This window comes from Parasteatoda tepidariorum, chromosome 10 (assembly GCF_982258835.1).
Source record: "Parasteatoda tepidariorum strain Cologne lab strain chromosome 10, Ptep-v5.0, whole genome shotgun sequence".
Taxonomy (NCBI): Eukaryota; Metazoa; Arthropoda; class Arachnida; order Araneae; family Theridiidae; genus Parasteatoda; species Parasteatoda tepidariorum.
Genome location: NC_141764.1, coordinates 89,007,677 through 89,026,544, shown reverse-complemented (window position 1 = coordinate 89,026,544; position 18,868 = coordinate 89,007,677). Strand labels below are relative to the sequence as shown.

General features: G+C 26.7%; 1 protein-coding gene across 5 annotated transcripts in view; it reads left to right on the top strand.

The window, feature by feature from the left end:
• LOC107438213 (formin-binding protein 1 homolog) overlaps window positions 1-10,845 on the top strand; it is a 54,546-nt gene extending 43,701 nt beyond the window's left edge. For 3 of the 5 annotated variants that reach the window (XM_016050440.4, XM_087153316.1, XM_071184252.2), the window contains exons 9-15: window positions 1,360-1,569; window positions 3,508-3,626; window positions 3,706-3,838; window positions 6,215-6,372; window positions 6,949-7,082; window positions 7,171-7,341; window positions 9,917-10,845. In XM_016050440.4, coding sequence (XP_015905926.2) covers window positions 1,360-1,569; window positions 3,508-3,626; window positions 3,706-3,838; window positions 6,215-6,372; window positions 6,949-7,082; window positions 7,171-7,328 — 912 coding nt within the window. In that variant the 3' untranslated portion in view covers window positions 7,329-7,341; window positions 9,917-10,845. The remainder of the gene's footprint in view (window positions 1-1,359; window positions 1,570-3,507; window positions 3,627-3,705; window positions 3,839-6,214; window positions 6,373-6,948; window positions 7,083-7,170; window positions 7,342-9,916) is intronic. The other 2 variants (XM_016050441.4, XM_071184253.2) reach the window with 1 other exon arrangement.
• The last annotated feature ends 8,023 nt before the right edge of the window (window positions 10,846-18,868 follow it).

Genomic DNA, 18,868 nt, shown 5'->3' with positions numbered 1-18,868 from the left:
GTGTGATGTTGATACCGTATATCATCAGTCATCGAATCTTTGTGATTATCCCATAACGTTTATATACGGGCCGGGAAACATGTTGTTAATACTATAGCAAATAGTAGATTTCTTTGCAGTACAGTTCAATGCTGCTTCAGCAAGCATACATTCCCACTGGTTGTCGTCTTCCAGCAAGCTGAGTGCAACGCATGCATCTTTATACGTCGGACGCTGATGTCCATCGACTTTACGTATATCTTGAAATGACAATGAGCTGGTGACATTAACCAACAACAGTCGAAAATAAAAGCAGTCAGTCTGCATTGGATTGACTGTAAATCTTCTCCCCAAGGCGTTTGATTTGAACAAACCGGGACATGCATCAACCGGTGTGCCTTGCTTTCGGGCTATCCATTTTTTTGAACCTGTGTGAAATTGGGTGGTACTTCTGAGTAGAGTAATGTCTGTACAAAGGCACCAAAAGCGTCCATACGATTACCCAATTCAAAAAATTTGGCGAGTGTAGTTGTCGGTGGATTTATAGCTCGGTCAATGGCTGTCTCGTTCGTGAAATATACGCTTTGACCGTTTTCAAGATGGACGGCTAAAATGACTAACGGTTGGATCCCGTTCATGAATTGGGAATCCAAAGAAACGCCAAACAGCTTCATTGAATGACCATGTTGTTTTTTTTTTATTATTCATTGATGTACCGGCCTATTTGGTACAGCGTTATGTCGTCGTTGTTATTCACTGGAAGAGCAGTCACATTGGTATTTTCAACTTGAAATACTGCTATATCACTGCCTCTATTCACATGCAAATATATTTGATGCTCTTCTTTTAAGGGCGTGCATAAGTATTAGAGTTTAATATGACTTGTTGCAGCATGCTTGAATATTGTTTTTTAATTGTTATGTTTCTATGTCTAGTTTGGATCCGAATACGATCTTTATTTAAAGATATATTTAAAATATACGTTAAATATGTCCAAAAAATGAAAAAAAAAAATTTGTTATAAACCTATTCTCAGACCTACTGAATATACATATAAAATTTCATCAAAATCGGTCAAGCCGTTTAGGAGGAGTTTAACCACTAAAACTGTGACAACTGTGATATATATATATATATATATATATATATATATATATATATATATATATATATATATATATATATATATATATATATATATATATATATATATATATATATAACAAGATAATTATTTGTTGTTATTCTTTTATAATGGTAACAAAATCGATCCACTCTTATTTGTTATTTAAAAAAACATGCAAAATTGTAGAAGAAACTGTGCTAAGTTAATGATGAATAGTTATTTTATGTGTTTATTATTTTGTTTATCTTTTTAAGGATTCTAATATTGTAATTGGCAAGTTAAAGTCAGGCTATCAACCTCCTGGTGATATTCCATTTGAGGAATTGATTCCCAATACCAAAATTGCTGATGCTACTGACTCACCACCAGTTTTATTAGGAAAAAGTGAAACTTTGAAAGGTACAATTTCACTGCAAAAGATGAAGAAGAGAGGTGGATTATTTTCCATATTTAGTGCCCCAAAGGTAAAATCTCCTAAAAAATAATTCTTTTTTTTAATATTAGATATTTATGTTGTAATATGACTTAATTTGTTTTGTTTGAAAGTAATTACTATAAAAGTTGAATAAAATGCCTATATTAATTTATTACAATTTTTGTAAGCATTTCTACTTTATGTCTACAGCAATTTAAGGAATTTCATCTATTAATGTCTCAATGTACTTTATGTTTAATTATGTTAAGCTGTTGCTCCTGATTTTGTAAAAAAGTAAATTTAAGTGTTTGGAATTAAATGTTGAAAGTTAACATTTGAAATGTATTTATAATTTATAAGCTTTACATTCATGAAGTAAACCATTCATACTATGTGTTTCAGATAAATAATATGAATGAATTTTTTAGCACCATAGTTCAGATTTATATCTATTTAAAAATCTGATTAATTATATGGTATTATGCACGTAAGTGTTTTTTTTTTTTTTTTTTTTTTTTTTTAAATTTAAAATTCTTATAATTCTCTTTTTTTAACTCAATAAATTGGATACCTTGTTATTCATGATGTTATCTATTTTAACTTATATGTAGCATTTTTATTTTACTTATTTAAGAAATTGTTTATTATTATATTTATTTAAGGAATTTAGATATCTATTTGAGATATTAAAATTTATTTAAGATTCTCTAATGAATTTATGCCTTTTTATATTTTTTCAACGATTATATGAATAATTTATAAATTTTGAACTATGGCAAATAAATTTATAGCATATTTTCAGTTTTCAAAAAAGTATCGTTAATTTCATTCTATTGTAAACATTAAGAAACATTGACAACTCAACTCAGCCTTTTTTGTTTAAATTTTAATGAATTCTTTGTTGATACAAGTGGTTTTATTTTTTACTTTATTAAAAAAAAAAATTTTACCTTAAATATTTGTAATTTCTTTCATAAATTTTTCTCAATGTTTACTAAAATAGGTGGTGGTAGCATTTACATAATACTTAATTATCTCTTTCTTTTTCTTTATTCAACTCTTATCCTCTGATGGGACATTTCCCTTCTTGTGAATTGAGTAAGTTAGTATTTATGTAACAATATGAACTGTATTAACCTTTTTTTTTAATCCTATATTTACTATTAATCTTAACTTATAAATGAGTAATCAATCAAATCCTTCCTTAACTTTTCATGTAATTATGCTTTACTGCCTTGCATGGCTTTCTTATGCAGTTTTTGTTGCCTAGTTTTGTTTTATTTAACTTGAGTTTTAAGTTACTATATTTTAATTTTTCCTACTACATCTTAATATAAAATGAAAAGTTTATTTGCTCCATTGTTTTGTTTGAAGAGATTTTGTTTGTTTTTATTATCAATATTTATATAGATTACATTTTGAATATAATTTATTTAAGTAACAAGTTTTATATATTTATTTACAGTAACAATATATATTTACAGTAGCAATTTATATTTATACATCAGTTTATTAACCATAACTTGTTTTAAATTTTCAATATCATCCAAAATCGAATCATATAAAAACCTGTTAAGGTTTTTTTTCTCTTTAAAGAGTTCACAAATAGTGTGTTTTTAAAACTTTATTTGTGTTTTTCAAACTTTAAAAAATGTATTTTAAATTTATAATTTACTTTTATTTAAGTGACAATATATTTATAGTGAAAACTTTTTAAGATGCCCATTTTTAGTACAGAGGTCAATTTATTTCCTTCTTATTCTACAAAAGATAGGAAAGTAAATTTTTTTTCCTAGTATTTTACTTGGATGCCTTTGATAACCAACAACTATTTATTTTGATTTTGTATCACCGCCTGAAAATTATTTCTAGCTGCTTCGCTGCTTTTATATATCGACAACTTATTACATAAATATTAACATTTTTGAACAATTAGAACCCAAACTTAAAAGAGAATTTAACTCAGTAAAATTTTAACTTTTTCCAGACTATAACTGATGAATTAAAGGATGATTACAGTGACTTACCACCAAATCAAAGGAAGAAAAAACTGAACCAAAAAATTGAATCTATATCTTCGCAAATAGCACAAGAAACTGCCACTAAGTAATAATTTTATAAATTACTTTTTTGAAATTTATTTGTTTTCTATTTAACTTTTCCTAATAATATGTATCTATTCTAGAGATGGTCTTCTTAAAATGAAAGCAGCATACGAACAAAACAATGCCCTTGGAGATCCAGTAAGCATTGAGCAACAAATGCCAGACATTATTAATAGGATTGAAAAGTTGCAAGCACAGTTACATAAATATCAGGTTACTTTATTTGCCGCTTTTTAAGCTTTATTTATTAAATATTGAAACTCTATAATTTTTTTGCACTTATTGTTTTGCATTTTTATGATTTGCATATTAGTGTTTTTATAAAATTTTAAATTAATATCCATTTTAATTAGAAAATGTTTATTTTAAGGTGCTGTGCATTACAAATAAATTGTTATTGACAAACTGAATCTTAAACTATCGTGATGGGTCATTAATAAATATTCAATCTGAAAATGCATATTGATGTTTCATGTTGTTGACATTTTCTATTTAACTCATTCCTGAAGTATATTTCAACTGTATTAAAGAAAGTTGTTGCTGGTGAGAACTGGGCAAAACTAAAAGGTGACTTAAACTGGGCAACAATTTTCACACATAACATCCTATTTTTCTTAATATCAAGCTTACACTTAGAGAATACTTTTTTTTATATAAAATGAGAAATCAAAGAAATATTAATATTATATTTACAGGTACAGCACTGCCTAATAAGTTTATTTTTTGATTATGTTTGTTTTTTTGAACTTGATTACTAGACGCAATTCCTACTAGTAGTGTTTCTTTTCTAAAAATATATATATTTATATTTTATAGTTGTTTTGAGATTTAAGAAATGTTATTATTAGAAGAAAATGCTTGCATCATAACTTAATTTTGTTTATTTGGTTTGTACCCTAGCAACAAAAGGTACATGGTCCGAATTTGTTATTATTTATATGTGAGATGTTTACCATTTCTTGTGTCATCATTATTAATGTTTTTTTCTTCTTATTCTTATCCTTTAATAAAACAGAAGCTTTTAAGTTGGATTTAAAGCTGATGATTCCATTGTAAAATCTAGTCATTATTTTGACCAACAGTGAGAGCTGCATCCATGAGATAATATTACTGATAAAAATATTTCAAATATCTAGTGTTGTTCTTTCAGTTTTTTAAAAAAAAAATTGTTTTGGTTATTAAGAGGTTAAGATGAAAGAGGTCTGATCATCAATTAAGTTATAAACTTTACTTGAAAAAAGCTTTGTCATTAACTTTCTTCATTTAAAAAGAAGATTAATGTCTCTTTCTCATCGTTTAATGTATGGAAATTGCAACTTTTATGTATTTGTCTAATTTTCACTTAATAATGAACAAATATTTTTCCGTAAAATCAAGAAATAACAGGGTTGCCACTCTACATGGAGAACAGGGAAAACCTGGAAAATACAGGGAATTTAAAAATCACCTAAAATAACAGGGAAAATGCAGGGAATTTTGATTTTTTCCTTGCAAACTGGGAAAATACAGGGAATTTTGTTTCTTATTTTTGTCATTTTAAAAAATTGTGACCACTCAAAGCGTAATCTATGGGATATTTAGCCATGATATTTCAGCTATACTAAACTATTTCACTTACTATAACATTATTTAAATATGTTCAGCTGTTTTCCCACCGATTAAAACTAATAAATATAGTTAGCCCTATATAGCTCACAAAAGAACACAGTAATTGTTGTTTCCTTTTAATATATTGTGTATAATAGTACAAGGAAAACACAGGGATTTTTTTTTCCTGACTTGAGTGGCAACCCTGAATAAATGTCTTTTCAATATTACATATATGTGCTTTATTGTTAACCTCATAACTGTCTATCCAAGGTTAAACCTGTTTATTTTTTTATGCAATAAGAAGCTTCTCTCTATTTTAATTAACAGAAGAACTATGCGCAACAAGAAAGCTTTCCAGGAGCATAGTTGTGCTGAGTTTCCTTATAAAAATATAATGTTCTTAATTCTCTGAATATTCCTGATTTTGTGTTTATTCAGAGCATTCCATTTTCTATTAATTCAAATGATTGAACATCTTTTTTTTTTTTTTTTTTTTTTTTAATCTAGCACTTTTTTTTTCTTCAACATTTTTTCATTTTAATTAATAATACTAGTAAAAATCACAAAATTTGATAGTTCCAACTTAGGGTCTTCTCACTAATTATGTATATAGTTCAGCATATGTATGCCCACCCTGAAGGATTAGTTCTAATTAAATATTGGGATGAGGAAATAACTGATTGATAGTGGTTATGTTTTTAATACAACAATGCTAACAAAAATTATATATATTGATTTCAAACTATTATGAGTTATTCAGTACTCTATTAATAAAATTATTCTCAAAACTGTTTTAATTTTCTGCTCTAAGCAAAGTAAATCTGAAATTACAAAAAGTGTATTTTATTAAATAAAATGTGTCTTTATTTTTCTGAAATTGAGCAAATTAAGCTTCTTTAGTTTGTTGTTAGCCCTTTTTAAAAGTACTCTTGTATGTGTATACTGTAACAAAAAAAAAACATACTATAAATTATCTCAATAATATTTTCTATTTTGTAGGGTTTTTTAGCTGATGCAGAAGGTAAATCTGTTACTCCAGAAACACACATGAAAAATGGAAACAATGCATCTGAAACAAATTTATCAAGAAGCACATCTAACTCTAGTGTTAACAAAGTAGTTAAATCTGTAGCCCCTGCCATTCCACTTCCTAGAGAGTAAGTTACATTTTTATTGTTATAAAATAAAGTGGTGTGAAAAAATAGGAAAAAAGCTGAATAATATGAATTATTCAACTTTTAATCTAATGTTCTATTTAAAATGTTATTAGACACCAAATTATTTTTTTTTCGAATAAACTTATCTTTTTTTCAACAAGTTTTATCTTATAGATGCTCATCATAGGGCATACTTAATTTTAGATTAATTTATTATTTAAATTTCATCTTTCATTCAACCTATGTATTTATGCAAGTAAAGCAGTGTTACAATTATTGCAAGCATATGGACAAAACGTTTATAAAGATGAAAATGCATTGTAAACTAGTTGCTATTAATGAAAGTTCTAAGCTAACATAAAATATGTCAATTTATGTGAATTTAAATGTTTTTTTTAATTAAAATATTTTGACTAGTATAAGCTTCATTAAACTATTTTTATAGTTAGCCTATCAACTTTAATGTATTATCTTATTTGCTTTTATAAATATTTTTTTATTAAATTCTTTTCATATTCCAGTTGTTGCTTAATCTAATCCCCTTTAAATTAATCATGAATCTTGTGAATTTTTTAGAACTGCATCTGGTGCCAATGGAAATGCTGTCAATGAATCAGGTGAATCAGAATATGATAATGCTGGTGTAACTGAATTTGAAGCTGAACCTTTACCTGCTTTGGGTACTGCTCGTGCATTGTACCCTTTTGATGGTAAATTAACTTTTAATGTGCATCTGTTATTTAAAGAAACAAATTATTCAGTTTACTAAAATTATTTTTGTTTTTTTATTTTAATCAGCACAAAGTGAAGGTTCTATTCCCATGGAAGAGAAAGAGGAATTTGAAGTTGTTGAACTAGATCAAGGAGATGGCTGGACCAGAGTTAGAAGATCGAACATGGAAGAAGGTTTTGTTCCAACGTCATACATAGAATGCTTCTTATATAACAGCTGTTAACAACGTCTATCTTGTGAGTCAATTTTCTATTAGTTACAACTAGGACTGGGCGATATTAGAAATTATATATCGTGATGCATCGTCAGTTTTGCATCGCGATGTATCGCGATATAGCGATGTATCGCGATACAGTATTTTTGAATTTCATTTTACTTGTAAGGCACAGAAAGTCAGATTTCTATCAAAACTTCATACTCACATTGATTTAAATCAATTTATTAATTTGAAGATATATATGTTCTGCTTAAGAAAGATATTAAATAAATTGACTACAATGTACAAATCTTACTTAAAATATTTATTGAAATGTTTGTTTAGAAATTCATAATACGCGTAAAACAAAGTGTTAAAAACTTTTTTTAAAGCGTTTTTTACAAATTAATATTTTCTTGTACTATTATGCATAAATAATTACATAATTATTAAGTTCGATCGTAATGTTCAATTTCTAAATGAAACGTTAAAAATTATTTGTATGTTTAAAACAAAGTGCTAAATAAATTTTAGAAAAAAAAACACTTTTAAAACACTATTTTTTATTATATTTTATTATTTCAGTTATTATAGTTCATTTACGTCACACTAGAGCTGCGCAATGGGCTATTGGCGACGGTCTGGGAAACATCACTGAGGATGATCCGAAGACATGCCATCACAATTTTGATCCTCTGCAGATAGGATGGCACCCCAGCTTCGGTAGCTCGACGACCTGCACGCGAAGTCGAGCACTTTACGTTAGAACAGTTAATGAGGACTAATACCGCGCACCCTCCGTCCTTACGCAGACTGATCCAGGTGGTCACTCACCCGCACACTGACCGCAACCAGTGATGCTTGACTTCGGTGATCTGCAGGGAACCGTGTCTTAACGATCAGTCCACTGTGGGACCTTATCATTTCAGATAAATAATTAAATTAAATAATGACCGAATTATGAACAAAAAACAAAGTAAGATTTAATTTCTTGAAAATAAAAAAATTTTGATATTCGATGATATATTTAGCTAATTAACAAATAATATGAAAAGAATATTTAAAAAAAAAAATATGATACTCTCTAATAAAACGAAATGCTAAATGATTTTAAAAAAATGAATAAAATACGCAAACCTTTCAAATTTTTAAGTATAAAGAAAGGTGATTAACTTATGTCCAAATCCAAATGACAAAAATAAATTTTGTTTTAACTTTATTTCTAAAAATAAAAACAACAAGATTTATAAATTTAAAATCAGTAATAAAAACTCATTAAATTATTTGAAGTTTCATCTAAAAAGTTATTAATAAATGAAAAGAAAGTAAAAAAATAACCTAACAAATTCAATTCTTTATGGGCGCCTAAATTAGATTGTCGATAATTTTCACATTTAAAAATAAAAAGAAGTTTTTTTTTTTAAAAAAAAACTTATCTAATTAATGTAGAAACTCTTATTTATATATTCTTTTCAATAATAGATTGCCTTCAGAACAAGGTAACATCGGCGATCACGAAGTTAGTCCCACTGAAAATAATCTACAAGAAAAGTCGCGACAAAGAAAGAAAAAAAAGCTAAGGGGTGCGAAAAGGAACATGCGATATAACGATATGTGTTCTCAAAACTCTGATTCTACAGCTCACCAATCAAGGCCATTTCAACATAACGAAACGAACATCGTCTTCCACAGCATGAGTCGACATCGGGACGTAAGAGAAGAGTCTTATATCGCTATATCGTTACCTTATATCCTTGCATGTCTTATATCGCTATATCGTTTTGCGCTCGCTGTCTTTACTCGACGGTTTAAATCAGATTTCTGATGCATCGCCTTGAATGAAAGTCGCTGTATCGTCTTGCCGATATATGCGTTAAATCGATATGTCTCGATACATCGATTTATAGCCCAGTCCTAGTTACAACTATATTTAAAATCTATAACTATGACTGTTTTTTGCAATCCATAAATTTCTATACTTTTCAACACAGTCGTTCTATGCAAACAAATAAATAAGAGTGCAGAATGTTAAAAAAAATCTTTATTTTGTTCTATTATGCTTCTTTTTAATGTCAAAGATAGGATGTACTGAAGATACAAGGAATATTTTTATTGCAATTTTGACAAGTTATTTTTAAATTTATTGTAGAAAACATAGACTTACCATCACTCTAAAATTTCCCAAGCTTGTTATTTAGTGAACAAAAACCAAGATTTAATCATAAGAAAGGAAGGGGAATCTCAAATAATTTCCAATCAGTGTAAATGATTAATAAATAAAACTAAGCCATTTTAAAACATTTTATAATTCATATTTGTATGTAAACTTTCATTAGAGTTTTTATTTTTTATATTTGTGGCTAGCCCAGACTCAGTAAGATTATAGTTTGACTGTAGTTTCTAACCCCCTTGTCAGCTTCCAGTTAAAAAAAAATCTCTTCGTACAGTTAAACAAAACACTTCGATTTGACAACAAAAAAAAATTTGAGGTTTTTATTTTTTTTTCTCTATTGTGTTGCTTTCATAAAAATATCTGTTTGTTGAAATAATACATCTGAAAATGTGTTATAATTTAACTGTAGAGACTTATCAAAATTTACTTCTGACATTTTTAGGAAACTGTATCAGAAGAGTGAGATCTTTATCATCGATATGTAGGCAGAAAAACTCAAGAAAAAAGGCAGTACTACACATACTTTTAGCTTTAAAAAAACTGAGTTTCTTTAAATGGCTTTGCATAATACAGTGGATGAATGCCTTTTATCTTCAAAACATAGGCACTTTAAGATTTGTGGTCAATAGTTTTATTGGTGCTTTTAACAAAATATGTTCTTCACATTCAGTAAAATTGTTTTTCATTAACCAGGTGCATTACATTTAACTCAATGTTATTGTTAACAAACTTTTTATCAATAATTGACAAGTGCATTTTAGTCTATATATTTTCTGCATTTATATGATTTTTATTTTTGTATTGTTACTTTTTAATGTTAATAATTTTATACATTTGTTTTTATTTATTAACCTCATTCATTACATGGAAGAATTTTAATTCTTTTTTTTTTTTTTCATTCTATAAAGAGTTATATTCGTGTTTTTTTTTTTTTTTTTTTTAAATTATTGTATTAATTGTGTGTCTCATTTGCATTTTAAATTGTTTTTAAATGAGTATTGAAACGGGTCATTTTTATCTACTGGGAAAATTTTAAACATTATAATTATTGGTCATATATTGACCCTATTTCAACATCTAGTTATGAGCATTTTTTAAACTGAAAAATTTAACATGCGCAAAAGCAATTTTTATTTTCTGTTAGTATTGCATTTGTTAAGTAAGACAGGAAAAGTTTTTTTTTTTTGAAAATATTTTTTCTTTAATATTCCAGTATTTAAAAAAAATTATCTTATATCAACTTCTTAAATGTTAACTATGTAAAAAGCTATTTGTTATTATCGAGAGATTTATTTGAGAATGTGAACATATCTAAATTTTATTCAGAAATAGCTTTTAAATAAGTTTAAGAATTATAGTGTCTTATTTAAAGTAGAAACGTGCTGAGAAAAAAAATGAAAATGCAAATTCCCCTTTTTTATCATTTATTTATTTAGTTTAATTTGTTAAGCATAAAATGGGAAAATGAAAGAAAGAAATAATTACCTTTCTTTGAAATTATATTGCAAACAATTGCTTTGTATTTATATGATTCTTACTACATACAGATTACTACATAACAAGAAACAGATTCAAAAAGTACTGAATACTAATGATCTTAGCATTATATATAAAATTCATAAATTTAAATAATTAAAGTAAAAAATCTATTTGCATTTAATAATATAAAATTATTCACTGTGGTTAAAACCTATCGAAGCAAGGAGTTTCATCAGATAGTACCCATCTCTGTTTCTAAAGTCTTTAATGCTTAAGGTGCCAATTAGTAAAAATATTTTTATTCTTAAAATATTTGAATATTATGTAACTTATAAATACATTTTTAATTTAAACTTTTTTTTTAACAATGGAGTAACAATATATTTCTTTAATGAATGCCAACTAATAAATATTTTAAGCTTAATCTATGTTTATTGCTTTTATCTTCAAACACCACAAAAAATTTCTGATTCTCTTTAATTATTGCCGCTTGTAAAGATAGATCTGAATTTATGCAACTAATATTTCATCATCAAACTATTCACTTACTATCATCCAGGAGTTTTTTGTTAATAATAAAGTTTAATTTAATATGGAAAATTCTTTATTGACAATTTCTACTGGTAATTTTTTTTCTTTCAATTACCATTAACATATAATCAAAATTGTGGAGTTGCTTTTAAAACAACACAAATAATTTTTTATTAGTTTTTTGCATTATTATGTTTTTTTTTTCATTTTAATCCAATTATAGTAATAAAATTATGTTTGTGCTTATTTCATTTATTTGGACTAAAATTAATTTTTTACCTCTAAGAAATAATTATCCACTTCCAAAACATTCTGGATATTAAAGTTTCAACTGAAACTTTCTGTGTTGACTAGGGAAAAGTGATTATATTATTGGTTGGCATCCTAACTAGAAAAACATGATTAAATTTAAAAACCTTGTTTGTTTCTTATTTACTCCCATTTGAAGATAAAACATTCATTTAATTTGTTTATTATTAATTTTGGTGATCAAAAAAGTTAGTGATTTTGTGTATACCCTTCTGTGCTACATTGAAAACCACATTTTATATGTGATAAAATATTTGTGTCAAATATCTCTATGTGATTTCATATAATGCTAGTCTATTCTAATATTAATAATTTAATTTGTGCTTATTAGTGCAAGTTTTTTAATATTTTACCACCAATTGGAATAAAACATTAAAAAATTTGTTATTGTAACTTTATTTTTGTTTATTCTTTGTAGATACTTATTTATTTGACTGTGCATTTAATTTTCCTAAACTGTAATGGCGTCCCAACAAAATTTAGGTGCTAGGAAGGCTTAATTTTAAGAGAAATATTTTCTTAATCAAAATTCAGCAAAAATTGTACTTCTAATAATTTTTATTGTTATCATTATTAAACCGTCATTACATATGTATCCTTAAAATAATTCATGGTGTAAGCTTGTTTTCTTGTAGATATTTATTTATTTAACCAAACATTTAATTTTCAACCATAAGATATCGCTACATGTATATATAATTATTACCAGTGTTTGGCTTCTGAATACATTTTTTTCAAAACCAAAATTCAAGAAGAAAAAAATTATTCAAAATTATATTCAAAGGGAATCAAAAATTTCCTTTGTCTATTTTAGCGATTTATTCAAAGCCTTTCTTTATTCCAAAAAACAATACTTGTGTTTGTAGAGTAACTATTGTTTCATCAAATCTATTTTCCTTTAAACAAAATTTACTGATTCATGCTCTTATATTTTCCTCTTGAACTTTAGAGATATAGAGTACTTAAGGCTAATAGCCATTGTCTGACTTACAAGTAAGGTACCTCAAGTACAACTCATCAATGAAACAATGCTTTTTTTATGTTGTTTAAAAAATTAATCTATTTTGCTCTGATTATAAAAAAAAATTTCTCAAATATATCAGTTTTATTTTAAAACACTTTAAATGTGTCACTAAATTCTTACCAACTTAATGATAAATTATTTTTCAGCATCTGTATTTAATATGATTTTACATAATAAATTTTGAACCGACAATTTCCATTTTATATAGCTCCATACTAAATTCAGGGATGTGATTCTTCCGCGGATCCGCTGATTTCCGCTTTTTTCAGATTTTTCCATATCTTCCGCTCTTTTTTCATAAATTTCCGCGCGGAAAAATTTTTATGCAGTAAATGATATTTTGTTGAAAATTTTTTTCTTCCGCGGAGCGAAAGTATTGAAGCCCCCAATAAACCTTTCTTCACTTGTCAATCTGCTGGCTGGGGTAAAAGTGGTTGACCTTGGTAAAACAATGCCGTCTCCTACTCCACTACTCTCTTATCTTTTCAGGGATGATAGACTTTTTAAAATCTCCGACCATGTTCCAAAAACTTTTGGGGAGTCGAATGAACGATATAGTCGGACTTGCGACTTGTTGCTTTGACAACCGCGACTTCCGCTGTAGATTGGAAAAAAGAAAAAAAGTCCTAAGCAGTTTCGTTTCGGCCGCTGATATTTGATTTCTTTTGATTGGCTGATTTACAGAATTTTAAATATTAGGAACTGGGCCAGATTCTGCTAAAATTGCGATTCTTATTTAGATGATTTTTATGTAAATCATCGATTTTCGTATTTAACTGATTTAAAAGTTACTTGTTGAGATTCGTTTTTACACGATTTAAAAATCATTACTCGCAATTCCCATTCACGCAATTTAAAAATTCAATATCGCGATTTGTATTTAAGCGTTTTTAAAACCCAATATCGCGATTTGTATTTAAACGTTTTTAAAACCCAATATCGCGATTCATATTACCGCTAGTTTAAAATCCAATGTCGTGATTCGTATTCATATATATTTTTAAATTTCAATATTGCGATTCGTTATCACGCGGTTGTAATATCAAACATCGAATTTCGTATTTATACGCGGTTTAAACGTTACTCGTTGCGATAAGTATTCACGGACTCTAAAAATTATGCATCGTGATTCTTATTTACGCGATTTAAAAATTCAATACCCCGATTTTTATTTTCGTGCTTTTAAAATCCAATATCGTGATTCTTATTCACGTGATTTTAAAATTCAATATCGTGATTCTTCTTCACGCTATTTTAAAATTGAACATCGCGATTCTTATTCACGCGATTTTAAAATCAAACATTGTGGTTCTTATTCACGCGATTTTAAAATCCAATATCGCGATTCTTATTCAAACGATTTTAAAATCCAACATCGCTATTCTTATTCACCCTGTTTTAAAATCGAACATTGCGATGCTTATTCACGCACTCTTACAATCCAACATCGCGATTCTTATTCACCCTATTTTAAAATCGAACATCGCGATTCTTATTCACACACTCTTAAAATCCAACATCGCGATTTTAAAATCCGGCATCGCGATTCTTTTTCACGCGATTTTAAAATCAAGCATCGCGATTCTTATTCACACGATTTTGAAATCCAACATCGCGATTCTTAATCTAAGGCCTCTAAAAATTGTGTGAGAAATGAACTTTCTTGTCCTATAAACACTGATGATCAAAAGTCTGCAAAACGCAGTCTACAGATCAGTCATGTTAATAAAAGACCATGGAAAAAACAAAGAACTGATGAGAAAGTCCATAAAGGTCCTTTGACCATTAAAGAAATGTTTTTTAAAATGGCGTGATACATAAAATCGTGCTTATGCATAATTACTCAAAGTTATCAAAATTATTTTAAAAAAAATTATTTTAATCAAGATTTTATTTAAGAGCATAATTACCATTTATTTATATTTATTTGAATAGATAATAATGAAATCATTATCAGATTGACTATTGAATTCATATAATTTTTTCTTTTGCACGTTTAATGCTACAGTTATAAACTTCCTCTTTTTTGTGTTTTTGTCAATCACATCCCTGTAAATTGGTGGCATATTTTAAATGCTAATTTTAATGACTAAAGGGAAGTATGGAAAAAAAAAATTCATATAATTGCTCATGCTTGATTATGTTTATATATTACTTTGGAGTACCTTCTTTGTTTGTAAATTATGCTTATGATCATGTCAAGATTTATAAGCTAATTCAGCACAAAATAATATTCATATTAATAATGAGTGACTAAACACATGAGTATTTAAAAGGCTTTCTGTGTTCTATCTTACCCCAGCAACATTGAATATTCAACTTCTTAACTTCATTCATAAATGTGAAAACTCATGGGTTTAAATTTCATCCAAATTTCAATGGTTTATTTCCGATGATTTATGGTTGTTTTTATTTTGTTCATAGTTTTTAATATGTTGGGTATGCTGTTGCTATTAGCAGCTATCACACATTTCATTATATTTAGTTTTAAATTGAAAGGATAAGTTACTTTGGTCTGTACAAATATAGTACTTGTTCATTTTTTTTAATTATATATTTTGATGTTTTTGTATTTATTATTTTCAGCTCATTAGTTGATTGTTGTTTGTAAAATATTGTACAGTAAGTGTTAATATCTCATCATTTTATTTGTCATTCTTAATTAGTTTGGAAGTCTCAAATTATTTTAAAATGGCTATTTACATCAGTAATTTTATTTTTGTTTAAATATTTCTATACAGTATAAAAACTTTTTTTTGTAGTTAGGGTTTTTAATTTAATAATATTTCTTTGTATCTTTGTTGACGAAAAATACTATCTTTCTTGACAGAATGTATAACTTATTACGCAGATGTATGTTATATTTCTTTGTTATTATAAGACACTGTTTTAAGTGTTTTCATTTTGTAGTCTTTCTTTTGATTTATAAGGAAAAATCATTTGATTGGTAATATACAAGATATTTCCTGAAATAATATAATTTTTAAATGAGTGTTCAAAGTTGGTTGCTTATCAAAATTTTCTTGACAGTTTTAGATAGAGAAATTTCTTAAAATTTAGTAAAAAATAATTTCTTTCATTTCTACTAAAAGAATAATTTAAAACGTACTGTTTTTAAAAATACTTTGTACACTTGTCACTCTTAAAAAATAAACAAATACACTGCATTATGTAAACATTTCAGTTTGCAAATAAATGTTTAGTTGTATTTGTACAGTTTGAGATGTATATTTGTATTTTAAAGGTACATTAGCCAATTAGCTTCAGTAATTACAATTTTTCCAAATTAGTTTTAACCTTATTCAAATAATAATAAGGATTATACTTGTATTTGTTTTTAAAAAAAGTTATTAAATTATTTTACACATTTTTTCATCAAATGCTTTGTAAACATGAGAGCTCAATTTAATTTATTTTGAAAAATAAAGTGTGTAATATTTTTCTGGTATACTTGTTGAAAACCCCTACATAGATAAGCCTTCATAAATATATTTTTCATACTTATGAACAAGTAAAACTTGCTTCCAATTTCCCGTAATAGATATAGATAGTTTTGAAAGCAAATGCCTAGCATAAGTTTATAAATACATTTTTAGTTAACCTGAAATTCATGTAAAAAAATTTCTTTCTTAGTATTTAATAATTTTAAATGCCTTATACATATTGTAAGAAACATTATTAAGATCTTAATACTTTCCTTACTTGAAAATCTTAACAAATTTAAAAGTGGGATAGTATTAAAGACAATTGATAGTTTAACAGATAGTGGCAAATCTTAATTCTGGCAAAAGCTAATATATTTAGGTCATTTTTATTTTCTTAAACTGTATTATTCATTCATATACTTTGTTGTTGTTACTTATAGTATTGCAGTTGATGTGTAAGAAATATGTTTGATCTTTTTTATATTTAACATTATTGTTTTACTGGAAATTGTTATAGATCATTAGAATAGAATTTCTTTGTACTTATTCACTATTTTTACATTCATTTTTCTCACTTAAATGTTGTTTAAAATCTTTCTGCAATTGGAACAAAAAAATTTTATTAAGTTTAAATTTATTTCTTATTATAATTTCAGACTATATATAATAATACCTCTTCTTAAACTAATATGTTCAGAAATATTTAAATTTCAATAAAATGATGATAAACTATCTTTGCATTTCTTATTTTATATTTAAGATATCCACAGTGGTTCGTTTTGTTTTACTATGTTCTTCAGGTACAGATTCAGATTGAAAAATGAAAGCTACAGTAAATTGAAGTTTGGGTGTTGTAGAAATTTCAACCCTAACTTCAACTGCTGTAATCGCCAATGTTTTAGATTTTTTTTCCCTTCTGATTTGTACTATTAGTAACAACTTATATCTTAGATAAAATACCTTTAAACAAATAATATCTTACTAACTAAAAACGATTAAGTTCAGCGGTATTTGCTAAAGATTTGATTTAACTCTAAACGTTTAGAAATTATGATATTAATTCTTGTAGTTAAGGGGAACATCAATTTTGTATTCTAAAAATTGGTAAAGGTAACGAAATTTTTTAACATAACTGAAGCAATAAAGGAAGTGTTTTAATTTTTAAAAAGTTGGAAAAGCTGTAAAATTTTTATTAATTTTATGCTAAGATTGGCTTCTTTGATTGTTGAGGATACATTGACATACGTTTTTCTTTCTTCCATTTCCCCCCTCCCGAATAAGAATCCACTGATTGGTCAGAATTTTGAAAAGTGGGCAGGGATATCCGTTTTTATATTGTACTGCTAAATTTATTAAATTGCTACTAATTATTTTCAATTTAATAATTGCACTTTCAAATACAAATTGCGTTATTGATGGTTCAAAGAAAACATTTTAAATATATTTATTGCTACTGATAAAGTAATAAATTGTGAAAACCTCATGCAAAAATTTTCTTTATTTTAATAAACAAGTTTTTTTTTTCCGGTGAATTAGATTTTCCAAAAATATGAATAAATAGGTAGCTGCAATCTAGAAAATATTGTCCTAATCATTCAGCCAAGGAAACATTTGAAAATTTGTATAACTTAATGTAGAATTTATTTTTCGAAATATTTTTGAAACTAATAACTCAAATTGAGAAATATTGGTTCTGTATTATGAAACTTGCCTAGCAAGGTTATGTTTATAAAATTTTATGTCATACGTTTTTAACTGTTTAATATAGCAATGAGCAATATATGGTTCACAATTTTTTTAACTAAATTAAGGCAATCGTATATATAAGACAATAATCAAATATGTTGAACAAAATCTGCTCAAAAGAAGATAAATGAAATGTTAAGAATGGGACTCATCCAAATTTTAATTTCATAAAAACTATTTAACTTATTTGATTTATTTCAAATTTTGGATGTTACTTTATAAAAACCATTTAACCTGATGCAACATTTGCAATATGTAATACTTTAATCATTTTAAAATTAAATATTACTTATCAAGAATTGTTCATTTGGTAAATTACATTGGTTATGTGGATAAAAAGTAAAAATACCGTTTAAGACCCCTAAATTTTCTGTCGCTTTCTGGGCTTAACTATTTGGAATATTTTTTTTTTTTAAGTCAGTGGAAAGCAAAGAGGACAGCCGTTTGGTTCCCACAAAATATTTTATGAAAAATGATATCTGAATTTCAAAAGAATTAATAATGACATTTTGAATCGTTAAAATGTAACAAATTTTTACCCTCAAGAAAAACTTAAGTATACTTTTTAAAAATAATAACCTAGGAAAATTTCTGCATGCATTTACATAAAAATTAGTTTAAAATATTTAAATGTTTACCTTTGGAATGTTTTTTTTTTCTTCTAAAAATTAAACTCACCTCCCTCCTACTGTTTATACTGCTCTTTTCAGGGGCATCTAATTGAAAGAGTTAGCCCTAAGCATCTACAGGGTGGCTAGCGTTTTTTAAAGGTGCTTAATTTTCCCTTTTCAAAATGAAATTTTTCCTTTACTATGTTGATATTCGTTTCGAATTATGCAGAAAGACGCAGTTCACATTGTTCTATTCAACGTTTTCATAA